Here is a 20,188-nt window from a genome sequence, read left to right on the forward strand (position 1 = left end):
TCATACATCTGACAACGTTAAGCATACATACTATAACTTACACTCTTCTTTTAGTGGGTAACTTCATTTCGGGTGAAACAATTATTAAACAATCTGGATATAATTAGAATTAAGGTGCTTCCATTCAAGGTATCATCAACGCCTCCATGGAAATTACCTGACATATCTTTTTGTAAATACTTTATTGGAGTTAAGAAGAATATGACTGACTTAGAATCCAGGTCTCTTTTTATGGAACATGTTGAAGAACATAGGGGATCGACTTTTATATATACTGATGGCTCCAAATCTGATGCTGGCGTTGGATTTGGAGTACATAGTAATGATTTTAATTGTAGAGGTGCACTTCCCCTAACAGATTCCATATTTACTGCCGAACTGTATGGCATACTAACTGCTATTGAGAAAATAGCTTTGGAAAAGAAGGGTAATTTTACAATTTTTAGTGATGCAAGGAGTGTTCTTCAAGCTTTAGAAGTTTTTAATTCTAGTAACCCTCTAGTTTTAAAGATTTTAGAATGGCTTTTTATTATTGGACGGAGAGGTATAACAGTTCGATTTTGTTGGGTTCCAGCACATGTAGGTGTGTCTGGGAATGAGAAGGCAGATTTACTGGCGAAGAATGCGGCATCCGAGTTGCTACCAAGGAGGTATCCCATTCCCTGTAATGATTTCCTACCTTACATCAAGAAATTGGTTTGTGATAAATGGCAACAGCACTGGGATAGTCAAGATGGCAATAAAATGAGGGAAGTAACAAATATCATATCACCTTGGAGGTATAACATGATACCCCGAAAATGGGAGACTACTCTTTTTCGCCTCCGTATTGGTCACACACGGTTTACACACGAGTTTCTGCTGAAGGACCAACACCAACCGTATTGTGAGGACTGTTTAGTACCTTTAACAGTGAGGCATTTGTTGACCGATTGCCCTAATTTTACTAACTTAAGAAATAGATATCTGTTTGAGGCTCGAGGTGAGGATGGCAGGTTCATCCTTGCCAAGATTCTTGGACATGATGTGTCCTACTATGCGAGCGGAATTTTTAGATTTATTTCAGAAGCAGGTCTTCTGAAAACTATTTAACTATTGTAATGACTTCTTAACTTTTATGGTTTTAATTTAATTCTCTTTTATTTTTCATATATAATAAATGCTATCGGCGTCAATGACCTTAGATGTCAGGATGCCAGAAAACTTTCAATCAATCAATCCTCAGATCGCTTATTTTTTTCCCTATTTCTTTTCCTCACTGGGCTATATTTCCCCTTTTCGAGCCCTTGGTCTTATAGCATCTTGCTTTTCCAACTAGGATTATAGCTTAGCTAATAATAATAATAATAATAATAATAATAATAATAATAATATTAATAATAATAATAATAATTATAATAATAATATGCCTACATAGTAAGGATTGGAAGTGACTGTTTAGTTATGGTATTCAGCTTTTGCATGAGAAGGACACTCATGCCTAGCCAATGCTCCTTAGTTTCGGATAGAGCCATGGCTACTGTACTATGGCCTTCTACCGTTTTGTGTATGAGTTCTATTCCTTGAGAACACTGTACAGTATATGCAAGTATGCTCTGCTGTAAATTTGCTCTCACTCATTTTTTTAAACGGTACGTTGACTAGATTTGACAGAAGGGCCAAAGGTAGCCTAGTGGTTAATTAAAAGGTTGCATTTTCCTTATCTCTTATCTTTATCTCTAACGTTTCTTTTCAGAACCCTCACCACTCTCCAATCCGTTCAGTCATGTTGATTCCATTTTGTTACTTCTCTTTTATAGCTTTTCTTTGTTTCTCTGTTTGTTTTCTTGTACTGGTTGGTTTTCCTCATTGGAATCATTGGGCTTGTTAAAATTTAGTATTTCCAATTAGGACAGTTTGCCCTGATGTAATAGTAATACAGTAATGATGATTATGATAACAGTAATAGCAGTATCTTCAATTTTTATAAGGGCCTTTCTAATGAATATTTACTGTACTGTAGATGTTCACAGTATTTTTAAACAAAGGCTAAATCCACTTAATATATCTCAAGAGTTAGCTTTTGGTATTCTGTGAAAGTGTCTGTATAATTTACTTTTCTTACCTTGCATTGTTTATGTGAATATACTTATTAGAGCCTAAATAGGTTAAAAAGGTATGAATAGAAAGCTATGAAAAATTTGAGTGTTACTATCTTTGAATCGTTACAAGGTCTTTCAATCTATAACAAAACAGATTCGACAATGGCAATTTGAATGTGGGAAATAAATGTAAAAAGAATATCGCCAAATAAAACACAACACGTATATTTACAAACTTATTTACATGGAAAATAAGTGTTGCTATTCTCTTACTTCCAATGATTAAAATTGATTCAAGATATTGATAGATATTGGGAACAGTGTAAAAATACAGCAATAAAATACTTATATGAAGAATTGGCGAGTTATCTCCACTTCCTGAAATTTTGTTGCTATGGTGAATTTAGGCTTTAGAATATTGCTGAAGAGCTAGCTTCTGGTCATCTCTGATATGACAAAATTTTAGAGATAGATGATTGTCGTCTGAAGGGGGAGACTCTCATCGGAACCTAACTCTGTCCGATCTTTGGTTTTCTTAATGATTTTTTAACTATCTCGTTCCAATCACTTCTGAACAGTCTTTTCTTGAAGGTTTTATACCCGTATGTGAACAGTGTTGATTAAGATGGGCAATTGACATTGTATTATGAGGATTTTTTTATATCCTGCATCCTGATTAGCTTCCTTTAAAACGCCCACATCAGTCATGCCATAGAAGTTTCTAGAACAAGTTATCTTGTGCAATCTAAAAACGATGTTGCGCCCTATAACAAAAGCACGACACAGGAAGTCCAATGGGGAATGCTTCCAGAAAGGAAAGGATTTTCATGAAGCTCGATTTGTCCCTGAAGTGCCACTGACAGCAATAAAGATGATGTAATCTTTGAGCAAACACTAAGACCGTTCATGAATGGCAGAGGAAAGGGACAATGACATTGCCCCATCAAGCAGGACAATGCCCCTAGAAACTGACCATATATACATATGATCATCGCTCAAGCCCCCTCTCCACCTAAAGTAAGACCTATGAGGGCCAGGTATTAGCTGCTGAGGACTCAGCAGATAGACCAATAGGCTCCCCCAAGCCCCCCATCCTTAGTTCACAAGGATAGTGAGGTTGCAACGATCAAAGGAACTAACGAGTTTGAGCGGGACTCGAACTCCAGTCTGGTGTTCACCAGTCAGGGGCGTTACCGCATCGGCCACTACAACCCTAGGTTTCTTTTTTTTTTATATTATTGAATCTACCCATGACACGTCCCCCCCAAAAAAAAAATAGAGAAAAGTAGCGGATTTTATTTTTTACAAGTTAAAAAGATATTAAATTATCTCTGAACTGAGGGATAACCCTGCATTATGCTTCAACTCACACCAGCAAAGTATGCTCACTTCCCACTCTATTCACACATCACATTAAAAATGTGAGTCAGTCTCATCCTCACTCTTTGCAACTCTAAATTGCTCTAACAGTCTAACTTGAGTTTATTTAGCACTACAACGTAGTTGTAAGAGTCAATAATGTCCAGACTTGAGTTTGCAAGTTTAAAATAAAAGAAAAAGTCAAAAGATTAGATAATGTGGAATGGCTTACAAAAATATAATTTTATTACAAATTTAAATAGAATATACAATTCTTGCAAATTTATTACTTAATGTATATGAAGCGGTATCAAGCAGGTTTCACAATTCACATCTTAATCCACACTCGTCTGGTTAAATCACGAGATATGTCAATGGTACCTTATATTATTAAAGAAATACAAAAGACGCTCATGTGCGGCTACAGGCAAATCACATGTCCAAGTTATTCAGTTGGTTTCGATCAAACGATTGAGGACTGCTTAATTTCGCTAACTGTAAGTCAAGTAAATGTTTAGGCTTAGTAATTAGACCGAGTAACAAAATAGTGATTATACTGAGATCTTAACATTTCATTTCGTTAAAGCAAATCAAACACAAAATTCTATAGACTTAAGACAGGGTTTAACACTTCTTTCGTTAAAGCAATTCAAACAAAATTGTACTAGGCTTAGACAATTATATTATCACTCAAGTTTCTTAAGCAATTCAAACACAAAATTACACTAGGCTTAGACAATCGTACTATCACTTGAGTTTCTTAAGAACAGTTAAACAAAGTTATTATCATAGAAATCAAAGGTATCAATAGCGGAAAGGAAACTTAACTTTGATGTGCTTTCCTACATGTAGCAAATGGACTGCCCTGTCCGATGTGTCTCCGTAACCAGAACTAGAGTACTTATATAAAACAAGAGTAGCGCCAACCTCAAAACAGGGCGCCATTTTATATCCAGCAGCCAGCAGGGTAGCCCATCGTACTAGCGGTTCAGTCTGATGCTCTCTCTCTCTCTCTCTCTCTCTCTCTCTCTTTCTCTCTCTCTCTCTCTCTCTCTCTCTCTCTCTCTCTTACTGACGAAAAAAATATATTCTTTTTACAAGATTATAGGCTATAACTGATAGGCAGGGTTTTGTATTCCAATATTATTTTTTTATGTAGGTGCTCTAACCAAACTAGCTTTCATAAAACCTTAGCCTCAAAATAATCGAAAGGAAGTTTGTAATAAAAGAAGTTTATGTTTACATCTTTTCATAGGATGTTATTTAAATATATTTCCTATTCACTTGATGAAAACACTTTTACAAAGAAACCCCTATTTATTAAGATATAATTTCTGAATCGAAACTTCCTGAATGACGTCACTTCCTTATCAACTTCCACGCATGCATGATTTTATTCGTTCTAAAGTAATCTAGATTTTCTACATCACATTATATTCCCACACTGTAATGAAATACACGACATTACGTTTTATATGTAGCACCATAGTACAGTCATTAAAACTCACCCATCAACGATGTACTTCATGTACTAAATCTTTAGCAAAACATCACATTACTAATACACACATAGGCCTACACACACACACACACACACACACACATATATATATATATATATATATTCACTGTATAAAGCTGGTGTGGAAATTAGTTACAATTTGTAAGGAATTCTATTTTAGAGATCATGAGAATACGGATGATGACACTGTCAGCTGATTGTGGTGTATTATTATTTTACCATTGTTGGAATATTATTTCCCCCTCTTGACGTCACCACTAATCAGGGGTCTTTATCTTCTAGACAAAGCTGAGCTAAATGATGGTTTCCTTTTCCCCAAACTTATAAGGAATGTCGAATGTCACGTTTTAATACTGCCTCTCAGCGTCCCTAGTACTAGGAGTAGTTTTAGAGAAAGTTCCAGAGTGTTACTCAGCGTCTCTAGCACTAGGATTAGCACTAGTGAAAGTTCCAGAATGTTACTCAGCGTCCCTAGTACTAGCAGTAGTTCTAATGAAAGTTCCAGAATGTTACTCAGCGTCCCTAGTACTAGGATTGGTACTAGCGAAAGTTCCAGAATGTTACTCAGCGTCGCTAGTATTAGGATTAGTACTGGTAAAAGTTCCAGAATGTTACTCAGCGTCCGTATTACTATGATTAGCAATAGTGAAAGTTCCAGAATGTTACTCAGCATCCCTAGTACTAGGATTGGTACTAGCGAAAGTTCCAGAATGTTACTCAGCGTCGCTAGTATTAGGATTAGTACTGGTAAAAGTTCCAGAATGTTACTCAGCGTCCCTATTACTAGGATTAGCACTAGTGAAAGTTCCAGAATGTTACTCAGCGTCCCTAGTACTAGGAGTAGCACTAGTGAAAGTTCCAGAATGTTACTCAGCGTCCCTAGCACTAGGAGTAGCACTAGTGAAAGTTCCAGAATATTACTCAGCGTCCCTAGTACAGGGAGTAGTACTAGTGAAAGTTCCAGAATGTTAATCAGCGTCCCTAGCACTAGGAGTAGCACTAGTGAAAGTTCCAGAATATTACTCAGCGTCCCTAGCACTAGGAGTAGCACTAGTGAAAGTTCCAGAATATTACTCAGCGTCCCTAGTACAGGGAGTAGTACTGGTGAAAGATCCAAAATGTTACTCCGCATCCCTAGAACTAGGAGTAGCACTAGTGAAGGTTCCAGAATACTCAGCGTCCGTAGTACTAGGAGTAGTACTAGTTCCAGAATGTTACTCAGCGTCCCTAGTCCTAGGAGTAGTATTAGAGAAAGTTCCAGAATGTTACTCAGTGTCCCTAGCACTAGGAGTAGCACTAGTAAAAGTTCCAGAATGTTACTCAGTGTCCCTAGTACTATGAGTAGCACTAGTGAAAGTTCCAGAATATTACTCAGCGTCTCTAGTACAAGGAGTAGTACTAGTGAAAGATCCAGAATGTTACTCTGTGTCCCTAGAACTAGGATTAGCACTAGTGAAAGTTCCAGAATGTTACTCAGCGTCCGTAGTACTAGGAGTAGTACTAGTGAAAGTTCCAGAATGTTACTCAGTGTCCCTAGCACTAGGAGTAGCACTAGTAAAATTCCAGAATGTTACTCAGTGTCCCTAGTACTATGAGTAGCACTAGTGAAAGTTCCAGAATATTACTCAGCGTCTCTAGTACAAGGAGTAGTACTAGTGAAAGATCCAGAATGTTACTCTGTGTCCCTAGAACTAGGATTAGCACTAGTGAAAGTTCCAGAATGTTACTCAGTGTCCATAGTACTAGGAGTAGTACTAGTGAAAGTTCCAGAATGTTACTCAGCGTCCCTAGCACTAGGAGTAATACTAGTGAAAGTTCCAGAATGTTACTCAGTGTCCCTAGCACTAGGAGTAGCACTAGTAAAAGTTCCAGAATGTTACTCAGTGTCCCTAGTACTATGAGTAGCACTAGTGAAAGTTCCAGAATATTGCTCAGCGTCTCTAGTACAAGGAGTAGTACTAGTGAAAGATCCAAAATGTTACTCTGTGTCCCTAGAACTAGGATTAGCACTAGTGAAAGTTCCAGAATGTTACTCAGCGTCCCTAGTACTAGGAGTAGTACTAGTGAAAGTTCCAGAATGTTACTCAGCGTCCCTAGTACTAGGAGTAGTACTAGTGAAAGTTCCAGAATGTTACTCAGCGTCCCTAGTACTAGGAGTAGAACTAGTGAAAGTGCCAGAATGCTTCTCAGCGTCCCTAGTAATAGGAGTAGAACTAGTGAAAGTGCCAGAATGCTTTTCAGCGTCCCTATTATTATTGTTATTACATGCTAAGCTACAACCCTAGTTGGAAAAGCAAGATGCTATAAGCCCCAGGGCTTCAATGGGGAAAAATAGCCCACCAAGGAAAGGAAATAAATAAACGATATAAGAAGTAATAAAAATTAAAATGAAATATTTTAAAAACATTAACAACAGTAAAGCAAATATTTGATATATAAGCTCCAGAAGGACTTATGTAAGCCTGTTCAACATAAAAGTATTTGCTGCGAGTTTGACCTTTTGAAGTTCTGATTCAACTGCCTGATGAGGAAGATCATTCCACAACTTGGTCACAGCTGGAATAAAATTTCTAGAGTACTCTGTCGTATTGAGCCTAATGATGGAAATGGCCTAACTATTAGAATTGACTGCATACCTATTATTACCAAGAGGATGGAGCTGTCGTAGTACTAGGAGTAGTACTAGTTTCGTGCAAGCATGTAAATCCTATCAATTTATTCGGTATTGTTGTATGCATGTGCTTGCATATATTTTTTCATTTAATTCGGATTTTTCTTTTTATTAATAATGATAATTATATTTCTAGAAGTTATGATAATGGTGATAAAGGTTAATTTCCTAAATTCATTCTAAATTGCTTGTAAATTTATGTACTTTTGATTAGTTGACTTCTATCTATTTCGTGTTTTCATCTTCACTTTTCTTTTATCTTATTTTTTCCTCGTACGCACATTACATCCAAATGATACGTTCATAGTTCCTTTGGTTTGTTCCATTTTGATATAAGTAATTACTCGCTACTCTTATAAAACATCAACTTTAAGAAGTCCTTTATGGACCAATATATGGCACGAATATCAAGTCATGTCCTTTCTCTTTTTATTCAAACATCTGTCGATCTATAATAAGACTCGGGCTGAACTGTTTTTTTTTTTTCTCAGCATTGAAAGGTCATGTGGCTTAGATGGAATAAAAAGACATAGAATATGATAAAATAGATACTTTAACAGACAGACATGGATAGTGAGGGATTCTCCAGTACTTTACTGAGAAAACATATAAACAGTGTGTGTATATATATATATATATATATGTGTGTGTGTGTGTATATATATATGTACATATATATATATTATATATACATATATATATATATATATATATAGAGAGAGAGAGAGAGAGAGAGAGAGAGAGAGAATTTTGATTATATATATATATATATATATATGGGTAGTGCCATAACCTTTGTACCATGGCCTTACACTGTCTTGTATTAGAGTTCTCTTGCTTGAGGGTACACTCGGGCACGCATTTATATCTTATTTCTCTTTATCTTGTTTATTTTTTTTTTGGAAGTTTTTATAGTTATACTGTATATGTAGGATCGAATGTTGTTACTGTTCTTGAAATATTTTATTTTTATTGTTTATTAATTCTTAGGTAGTTTATTTATTTCCTTATTTCCTTTCCTCACTGGGCTATTTTTACCTGTTGGAGCCCTTTGACTTATTGCCTCTTGCTTTTCCAACTAAGGTTATTGCTTTACCTGTAATATATATATATATATATATATATATGTGTGTGTATATATATATATATATATATATATTATTGTTATTATTATTATTATTATTATTACTTGCTAAGCTACAACCCTAGTTGGAAAAGCAGGATGCTATAAGCCCAGGGGCTCCAACAGGGAAAATAACTCAGTGAGGAAAGGGAAAAAGGAAAAATAAAATATTTTAAGAAGAGCAACAATATTAAAATAAATATCACTTTATAAACAATGAAAACTTTAACAAAACTAGAGAAAGAGAAATAAGATATAAGACAGAACAGCGTACCCGAGTGTACCCTCAAGCAAGAGAACTCTAACCCAAGACAGTGGAAGACCATGGTACAGAGGCTATGGCACTACCCAAGACTAGAGATCAATGGTTTGATTTTGGATTGTCCTTATCCTAGAAGAGCTGCTTACCATAGCTAAAGAGTGGCCACTGAACAATTACAGTACAGTAAGAAGAATTGTTATATATATATATATATATATATATAAATATATATATATATATATATATATATGTATACTGGTGTCAATAACAATTGGTACTTATGGTATCAAGAATGACATTCAGATGTTTTAAGAAATTGAGCTGGAAATGTTTGCATGAGCCGGCACTCAAGCCGTTGAAATACGCGCTCATGAACACTGATTGGATTAAACGAATTTTTAAGATTAATTGGTTTCGCGAACTTTCATCTCATGGGAAAGTTACGAGTTTCCAAGAGCTTGGTGTATGTTTAGATTTTGGTAGGGATTTCTTTTGAAATATGATGTTTACATGAAATATGACATTTTACCATAGAAATTAAACACACACATACCCACACATGCATACATATATATATATATATATATATGTTTATATTATATATATATATATATATGTGTGTGTGTGTGTATGTATATATATATGTATGTATGTATATATATATATATATATATATGAAGCATAAACTGAAAATCATTCAAATGTATTCATCAACAACTTCCGTACAGAGGAAGAAATAGAAACTTTTTATGAGGATCTGTAGATATCTAAAAAAAGAAAAAAAAATACCAGGACTCAATTTACATTCGTTTTGGGTGATTTCAATACTAAAGTAGGTCAAAAGAAGAAAAAAAATTTCAGTAGGTAAATTTCGATTAGGTGTAATAAATGACAGAGGAAACCCGCTTGTACAATTTGCTCAAAGAAATAATCTTAAAATCATTAACACATTTTTTTATGAAATGGAACATAGAAAATTGACATGGAGAAGCCCCAATAGAGAAATGAAAAGCGAAATAGATTTTATTCTCAGTGAAAAAGGTTAATCGGAAAATGGTTAGAAGTAAAATTTGTCTAGATCTAAGGAAGGAAAGAGAAAAACTAATTTTAAGAAAGAAACAAAACATTCCTGTAATAAGAGAAAAATCTGATGAGTTTAGCTTAGCAATACAAAATATGTACTCCCAACTACATAATGAAAGGGAAGCAGGTGAAGAAGAAATAAACTGTAATTTAACCAAATCTGTATTGGAATCAGCACAAGAGATAGGTGAAAAAATTCCTAAACAAGGTCAAGGAAAACTATCAGAAAACACAAAAAACATAATGAAGAAAAAATTAGAAAGGATAAAATCCAAGAAAAATAACATAGAATTAGCATAACTCTACAAAACAATAAACAAACTAAAAATAAAAAAAATAAAAATCCAAGACATTGGTAAACAGAATCAGGCCAAAATTAAAGAAATACAAAATTTTCAATTTTCATCAAATTGATGAAAAGGAGACTTTGAACAGGACGCCAAGAGATATTTGCTTTCAAGGCTGAAAAGCGAAATATCAACAAAAGAGATAAAAATATAAAAATTGCAGAGAATTTCTATATAATGCTAAACAATGGTGATATAAGAAATAACTTTGCCAATAGAAATGATGAAACGCATGATCCGGTACCAAAAGTAACAGTATGAAAAGTAAAAAAAAAAAAACATAATTGAAAGGGATGAAAAGAGGCAAAGCAGGAGAAGATGAATTAACGATTAATTTTATAATAGCTGCAGGAGATTTCATAATAGTAAAACTCGCTAAACTTTACATGAAATATCTGCAAGAAGGGAGACACAGACTTGAAAATTGCCATCCAATAAGTTTACTCTCAGTAATATATAGAATATTTACAAAGATTATATTACGCTAAATTGAAAGATAGTAGACTTTAATCGACCAAGAAAGCAGGCAGGCTTTTGAAGCGGGTATTCAACAACTGACCATATCCATGTAATTAACCAATTAATGGAAAAGTCTATAGACTATGAGTAAGCTTTGGATTCTGCCAAATCTTCAGGAGTAATGATAACCTTTCAAAGACAAGGAATAGATTCTTATTATGTTGGATCACTTGAAGATATCTCTACGGGAAGTACAGCAATCCTAAAACTAAATAAAGATGGTGAGAACGTTCTGATTAAGAAAGGAGTTAGACAGGAAGAACCCATCTCATAAATTATTCACAGCGTGCCTAGAAGATTTTAAGAATTTTATGAAGATTGGGAAAATGTAGGAATTAACATTAATGGGGAATATCTTAATAACTAAAGATATGCAGATGACATAGCTCTATTTAGTGAATCGTGGGATAATTGCAAAAGATGATAGAAGATTTGCATAGAGAAAGCAGGAATGTAGGACCGAAAATGAATATGAGTAAAACTAAGATAATGTTCAATGAAAATGCAGGAAAACAACAAATAAGGGTTATGGACGAACCTCTAGCGATTATTAATGAACAAATGTACTTAGAACAGGCAGTAAGTGTTTCTCGAGAAGCTCTAGAGATATACAGTAGTGTTTCCCCAGGATATGGGACCAAAATTAAAAGAGGGATAAGCATGGGATAGAGAGCTTTTGGCATACAAAATGAGATTATGGAATGTAAAATGCTATTTTCTCTAAAAGGAAAAGTATTTGATGATGGGAATAATACTAAGAAACAGAAAAAGAGCAACATCGATACGAGAGCAAACTAAAGTAGAAGATATTCTAGCAACATGTAAGGAAAAGAAATGGGCATGGACAGAACATATAATGAGAATGGCAGATAATAGGTCTTCAAGAAGAATAACAGAATGGGGCCTTAGAGATTGCAAACAAAGCAGGGAAAGGAAGAGAAGATGATGGATTGACAAGCTAAGAAAATTTGCGGGTATAGGCTGGCATAAAAAGACCATAAACAGAGGATTGTGGAAGAACATGTATGAGGCCTTTGTCCTGCAGTGGACTAGCAACGGCTGATGATATATATTTAAATAGATATGCACCCAGATTCAACCACGCAGTTTCGGCAATTTGTTGGAGATTGTGGTTTCCGAGTATACCTCTCGGGGTACCCCCTCTCACTGTGGTTTGACTACTCTAACTCCTCCCTACTTGAGGGTCGGGGAGAGACCGAGTAGTCATGCGTCAGGCAGCGTCGCTGAGCGTCGTAGGAGAGAATATATCGATATATATTTATAGATATATAGCCAGACACGCAGCTTTTTATTATGTAGGGGAGTTTGAAATAATCCACATAATATGTTTTCTAATACTAGATTCGCTCTGACATGGGATCTCAAATTAAAAAGGAAATTCCATTAGTGATAAATATTTCTGCCCAAGCAAAGATTCAAACCTATGACCGAAAGAAATAAGAGTAAACTTTAGATATATATATATATATATATATATATATATATATATATATATATATATATATATATATATATATATATATATATATATATATATATCCACCATACGCCTTTCCCATTTGAAGTGGATAGCGTGAAAGTGGTACTCTTGAACTATAGATGTCTGATTCTTAAGAATGATATATACATGTCCGGAGTTGAATTTTCTCGAATTGCATTTCCGAAACCCCAGAGAAAACGAGACATGGTTCATGTGAGAAAACGAAAGTTACCAAATCGTTACTTAAATACTCTTGAAACTAAAACTGAGACTCCCCTAACCAGCAATAGAAGAATGTCTCTTGTCTCCTCTCTTTCGGACGCTAGTGCCTCCTCAGTCTGATTCCTCACTCAGTACTCAGTTCAGTTCCTCAGTCCTTTACTCTTTCAGTGTGCTGAGAAGGCTCGGCCTGTTAGGTAGTGTTCGGTTGGCGCTCGCGGCTTTAGCGGGAGTGTGTACAGTGGAGTGTTTATAATCCAGGTAAATAATTCCATGTTGTTGGAAGTCGTTTTGTGTCGTGTGTTATTTTGGATGGTTCGTCATTCCCTTAGTGCCTGCGACTGACAGAAGAAGTACAAAAAGTTATTTCTGTTGAATAACCGTGTTGTTAAATGTAGTTTATTTCCATCACTTTCAGAGCGCACACGCTGCTGCTTCTCTCTCTCTCTCTCTCTCTTTTACTCCCGCTCTTTCTCTCTCTCTACCCCACCACACCACTAGCCGATTCCTGCCCCGTGTGTGTGTGTGTCTGTGGATAGACTGTAACCCCCTCCTCATCCCCCACCCTGTAATTCCCCCACCTGTGACACCCCCTCTCCCCCTCACAACCAGAACCGTACAAGGAAGTATCTTCGTTTTTACAACTACTCCATTCAAGAAATCCTGGATTTAACACACCCTACTTACTTCAGTTGCAAACGGTTTGTCATTTGCAGTAATCACGTTTTGTAGTTGTAGTTAACAGGAGTAGTCTATGCCTATGTTCGACATGCCATTTTGTTAAGTCTCTCTCTCTCTCTCTCTCTCTCTCTCTCTCTCTCTCTCTCTCTCTCTCTCTCTCTCTCTCTCTCTTCATTAATAGTATGCTAATACCCAAGTGGACTTAGAATGCCTTGTAATTTTCTTGGAATTTCCTTGTATATAATCACGGTGATCCAAGGTAAGACTCGGTATTACTGTAGTGTAGTTTGTAACCTATGTTGGTGTATGAGAAATTGCAATGACCTCTGTAAACTAAAGGTATTCGGGTCATTCTCCCAACCACTGGTTCTTCGGCTTCGTTCTTAGGCTGTTGGTGTAGGGTAACACACTTCAGAACCAGTTTCAAGTAAATGCTGTGCATGCTGTTGTTTTTATACTTTCAGACGCTTTCTTCGTATTGATTTTAAATGTTTTGTATGTTTTAGCCTTACAGGAAGGTACTATGAAACTTTCAACACGATTTAAAGAAGGAATTTCATGTTTACCAGTAAGCTTAGCAAATGGTTGTACTGAATACCAAGCATATAAAACAACCTTATATTATTTGACTATTTGGATTATCATATAGATTGGGTAATGTTTTTGTATAAAAGTCTGATTTATGTTTCAAACATGCCTATACTTACTGTACATTGCTATAGTTTGACTGTCGGCCAAGTTTTAACCCCGCATTTGCCAGATAACCATGAGGTTATTTTGGGGATATGGAGCCACGTGTTTGTCAGTGCTAGAACAATCCCGATTTTTATCATTAATACTAGTTAAGGTACAACCCTAGTTGGAATAGCTGGATGCTTTAAGCCCTAATGGAAAAAAAAACCAATTGTGGAAAGGAAATAAGGAATTAAATAAACTACTAGAGAAGTTAATGAACAATTATAATAACATACTCTTAAGAACATTACCCAATTATTGGGAAAAATCATACGCTGAGAAAATTGCTATTAGGTTTCTCTTCTTTTATCTTTATTAATAATGAGATTAGTAGCTAGCCATTAAGGTTTACTGCATTTTAGCGCAAGTTCAGCACAATATGATCATGAGATGTTATGTTGTTAGTTCGAGTCTGGTGGATGGGGTGGGTTGGGGATTGTCACGGGGTCTCCGGCACTAGGTTACTTCCAGCCATTCCCAATCCCCCCATTGTACCTGTTGACTGGAGGTAAATATGCTGAAACCGTTGCCACCCAATCCTTCATAAACTTTCTAAAGTAATTGCATCAAGTTTGTATTATTTATGCCTTCGTAATTCTTAAGTCACCAGTTACGTCGTCAGCGACATATTGTTTCCTTAAGCGTTTTTCAATTAGGATATTTTAGGTGGTAAAGTTTAAGGAAAAACATTAGTTGGTACCTCGTACGATAACGGACGACTACCGAGACTTTGAAACCCGCTAACTACATCTTACACTAACTTGAGAAATTCGTTCAAGCACTTCTCTTTTAAGTTGTTTATGCTTTTAGGATAGTTTATTTGAATTATAAGACATTTCTTTTCTTGATTGAGGAAATGAAACGCAGAGACGAGCTAGTAATACCTTAGTTATTGGCCAGGACCTCCAAAAATATAAATACACTATTAAACTGACTTTTGTCATTCATATTATTTGATAGCCATTTGTTTTATTATTAAGTCATGGTATAAATTTGTTGAAGCATAAATGGAAATGGGGTCACTACAGCTTCAAAGAAGCCGAAATGCCAGATGTTTAGCAATAAGTTTCATGTGACAGGACTTTATATAACAAAATTGAAATTCCAAATCTTTTGGTGGAGTGAGCATTGTCTGCGATATTGTTATCCAGGATATAATAGGATCCGCTGTCATGTTCAAAAGCTATTCACGTTAAAAGATCCTTATTCAAATTTTTCCTTTTCACAAATAATTCAGCATACGATTTTTCAGGTTACACAGTACAGCGGCATTGATGTGAATTTTATTTGTCTGATGTAAATTTCTGCTTTTCTGTTCAATCTTGTTTTTTCAAAATTCAAACGAAATGATCGGTATCTAGAAATATGGAATGCATTTGAAATGGTTTACTGATGGATTTTTGCTCTTTTTACAGTATATAGAAGCAAATAAGCATATCTCTCTCTCTCTCTCTCTCTCTCTCTCTCTCTCTCTCTCTCTCTCTCTCTCTCTCTCTCTCTCTGCGCTACAAATTTGGACCAGGTGTAAGAATAAAGTATTTCACATGGTTATTCAAATTTTTAAAAGGTATATGTGTGATTTACGAATTACAGTGTGTTTAAATCCCAAAATTGTCGTATTAAGCGGAATCTTGCGAACGTAAATCATACTCTTGATCTCAGTACCACAGCAGCGAATGTTTATTTATTATTATTATTATTATTACTATCCAAGCTAGGCCTACAACCCTAGTTGGAAAAGCAAGATGCTATAAGCCCAGGGGCTCCAACAGGGAAAAATAGCCCAGTGAGGTAAGGAAATAAATAAATGAAGAGAAATTAACCATAAATCATTCTAAAAAAAGTAACAACATCAAAAATAGATATGTCATAAATAAACTATAAAAAGACTCATGTCCGCCTGGTCAACAAAAGATGGAAGTATATTAAACTTACTTTTTTCTACGAAAAGAAAAATACAATCACATTCTATAGAGGGATCAAGTTGTTTCACTGTCTGGTCTAGTACAGTTAGTCCTGAAATCTTTTACCGAAAAAAAAAAATTCTACCATCTCCCTGGAGCCTGTGTCTGGCAGTCCCCATTTAAGAAAAGTGAAAATGTTGAATGATGCAGATATTCATTAGTGAAAAGGGGTGCATCAACTAATGCCTAGTGTATGTGACTTGCCTTGCTTATTATGTATGCATATGTATGTGCGTTGACTTACATTTATGTTTTATCTTCCATTTTCAAGGTTAGCCATTATATTTGGGTGGGGCTTTAGGTTGGCGCCATACGAGTTTTATATATATATATATATATATATATATATATATATATATATATATATATATATATATATATATATATATATATATATATATGTGTGTGTGTGTGTGTGTGAGTATATACATGTGTGTATATGTATGCGCTTGTATAAATATAGTAACATAAACGTTATTATATCCTGCTCAGAAGAGTATTATGCCGAACATAAAACAGCAGTAGAGACGAATATATTAAACGAGGAATTATAAAGAAATAGAATACTGTATATTGAGATCAGTTGCAAAGATGAATAAATAAGATGGTTTAGCAACTTGAGTTTATCGTAGCCTTGTGCAACCCTTGCCATCATAAAAACTCAAGTATTATAGTTTAACGACATAGACCTACTTAAGAGCCCTTAACACACGCCCCGTAATACAGTAAGCTAACGTTTATAATTAGACCGAAGATGTGATTTCAACGTTGTGTAATGCTAAGGTTTTGCCATTTATGGTGTATAAATGGTGTTTTAAAGCCGTTAGAGTAACATTACAGTTAACTGGATGGAACTCGCGAGTCAGAATGGCGTGGGAGTTTATTTTACTTTTCAAAATATCCTTTCAACTACTTAGAATTTGGCAGGAATGTGGTATGATATTATTAATTTTGTTTCATCTTATGCATGCGGTAAAAACACAAGTGATATTTCATGTGCTAAATAATGCAAGGTATTTATTGAAGGTTTTGATGAAAGATCTATTTTAATGTTGATAGTGTTCTTAAAAGATTTATATTTTAATTGTTAATTCCTTTTTTGTAGTTTATTTTCTTTATCACTGGGCTCTTCTCCTTGTTGGAGCCCTTGGGCTTTTAGCATCCTGCTTTTCCAACTGCAGATTAGCTAGTAATATTAATAATAATGTCTTAATTGAGTTTAGACGATTGACGTAATTTGAGGTTAAGTACATTGTACTATGTAAATACTTAAAATGTGTAATGGTAGTTGTATATATCAGATGGCCATAGTTTATTTATGTTGTAGTCTTTAATATCAATATATATATATATATATATATATATATATATATATATATATATATATATATATATATATACGGTATATATATATATATATATATATATATATATATATATATATATACTTATTTATACATATATATATATATATATACTATATATGTATATATATGTATGTATATATGTATATATATATATATATATATATATATATATATATATATATACTTATTTATACATATATATATATATATATATATATATATATATATATATATATATATATATATATACTATATATGTATATATATATATGTATGTATATATATATATATATATATATATATATATATATATATATATATATATATATATATATTTGTGGGGGTTATTAATATTTAATGAAAGAATTAAACGATGAACCAATAGTGAATAAATCCTCTTTGAAATTGCGTTTATTAAAGTAATATTCACAACGTCGACAAGGGGTATAATTAACAAACTGTGATTGCGTGCTGGAAGTTACTTGCCCGTCAAGTGTACGTTTACACCCTGGCGGTAGAGCGGAAAGTACTCACAATTTGCGGTGATTAAAACGTCCAGTGACATGAACGTGGCCACTCTTGGTCTTTTAAACAAACAAGATTTCGTCCTTTTTAGACTTTGTGATTAGGTTTTCATAGTGCGACGGGATCGGAATTGTTTATTCTATGCTACTTCTCAAGACATTTTATATAATTATTCATTAATTTTTTATAGCTTATACCGTGTATTTCTTTCATTTTCTCCTTTCCGCTCTGGGCTGTTTTCCTTGTTGGAGTCTTCGGGCTTATTATTATTATTATTACTAGCCAAGCTATAACCCTAGTTGGAGAAACAAGATGCTATAAGCCCAAGGGCTCTAACAGGGAAAAATAGCCCAGTAAGGAAAGGAAATAAGGAAATGAATAAATGATGATAAGAAATTACAATATATCATTCTAAAAACAGTAACAGCGTCAAAACAGATATGTCCTATATAAACTATTAACAACGTCAAAAACAGATATGTCATATATAAACAATAAAAAAGACTCGTGTCACCCTAGTCAACATAAAAACATTTGCTCCAACTTTGAACTTTTGAAGTTCTACTGATTCAGCATCCTACTTTTCCAACTAAGTTTGTAGCTTAGCAAATAATAATAATGATATAATATTAATTAGATATTTTGATGCACGTGATGGCGATGAATGGAGAAGTGGTAATTTAAAAGCTCAAGATAGAGTCGACTGGCGCCATGATGATGATTAAGATATTTAACAGAAAACACAGTGAAATGTTTAGATTCAGCACATAGGTGGAATAACTTTATATCCTCCCTCTTTACCTCAGTTTTAACTTTCTTCGTTCTGTCCAACCAACTTTAACTTTTAACTAAATTAGTGCAACTGCTATGTTTTTATCCCAGTCGCACTTAGATGCTGAATGGTCTCACAGGCCCCAGCACCATATCCATGGTTACAGTCCATATTACCCTACAGTATTTTGTGTAAATTTTCTGGTTCTCCTGACTTTTGATACTGCTTTCACATTTTAAATGTGTCTGACTGTGAGATAAATAAAAATATGTAATGTTAGAAGTATAGATAACTAATAAATTATCAATTTCTGTCAAACCGTTCAATAAAAACCAGTTGAAACTGATTTGAGCTTATGAGTACCAATTCAACTATTAGATTGATAAGACCATTTCATACTGGTCACAGACAGGATAGTACTCTAGGTAAAAGAAATGAAATGTATAAAAGAAACGGTACTTCCTGTTGGTTTCATTGTTGTATTTATATATTTTCCTTTATACGGGGAGAGGGATTTGATTTGTTGAATATAAGTTGAGATTACCATTTTGTTTGGGGTAACCTTTGAGATATGCCCCTCTATAGGGCGTGTGCATATAATGAAGGTATCATATATATATATATATATATATATATATATATATATATATATATATATATATATATATATATATATATATATGTGTGTGTGTGTGTGTGTGTGTGTGTGTGTGCGCGCGCGTGTGAAAGTTTAGGTATGAATGTGACCAACCGCGCGTTTATAATTATGCTCTGGAGCTACTCCTCTAACCGTCTGGGAAAGTATCTTAGCGTTAAAGCGCTCACTGTCGCTCATCTATCAATACACCCTGTCGGAAGAGTTTTAAAGTGTACAAAGTATTAGTACACTAAGATCGGTAGTTGTAAGATTTTTCATCATGATAATTCAACAAGGCTTTTATTAATGTGCTAGGAAAGTGTACCAAATAGGTGGATAAAATCAGTCCATGTTTGTTGATAAGTGTTGAGTGTATCGTAGATTGAAATTCCTATTTTATGAAAAGCGCTTTTACCTAAATTAGTCGGGTAAGACTAATGTAATTTCGGGAAAGCATTTCAGGTTACAAATCGGTTTATCGTAATGCTTTTGGCGTTATTACTGAGCATTTCAAGTTAACTTTATCCCAAAGCTTTTGGTGGTATTACTGATAGTTATTCGTAATTTTTCGATTTTTTTAGAACACCGTTCTTTAAATTTCCCTCAGTGTTTAGGCTTAAGGAAAGAAAAGAAAAGTAGGAATTCATCTGTGTGATGCTTGTGGTTTGGCGTGAAGCTCTGGTTTGGCGACCTCTCAACCGCAGAGGCCTAGCGGATGTGGGAACGACAGACGTCGTCAGAACTAAAGCTGTTATTTAGGGGTTACTTTGTAAGGGCTTAGAGGTCGTGGAGCCCTAGTCCTCGTTTGAGTCATTTACGA

At 34.5% G+C, this 20,188-nt stretch overlaps 2 protein-coding genes across 2 annotated transcripts; both read left to right on the plus strand.

The window, feature by feature from the left end:
* Positions 1-5,417: 5,417 nt before the first annotated feature.
* LOC137653896 (uncharacterized) lies at positions 5,418-6,557 on the plus strand. Its single transcript, XM_068387523.1, has one exon. The coding sequence runs from the start codon at positions 5,418-5,420 to the stop codon at positions 6,555-6,557; it is 1,140 nt and encodes a 379-aa protein (XP_068243624.1).
* Positions 6,554-7,234, plus strand: LOC137653897 (uncharacterized). The gene has a single exon (XM_068387524.1). The coding sequence runs from the start codon at positions 6,554-6,556 to the stop codon at positions 7,232-7,234; it is 681 nt and encodes a 226-aa protein (XP_068243625.1).
* Positions 7,235-20,188: the final 12,954 nt, after the last annotated feature.

Source organism: Palaemon carinicauda, chromosome 15 (genome assembly GCF_036898095.1).
Source record: "Palaemon carinicauda isolate YSFRI2023 chromosome 15, ASM3689809v2, whole genome shotgun sequence".
NCBI classification, from domain to species: domain Eukaryota; kingdom Metazoa; phylum Arthropoda; class Malacostraca; order Decapoda; family Palaemonidae; genus Palaemon; species Palaemon carinicauda.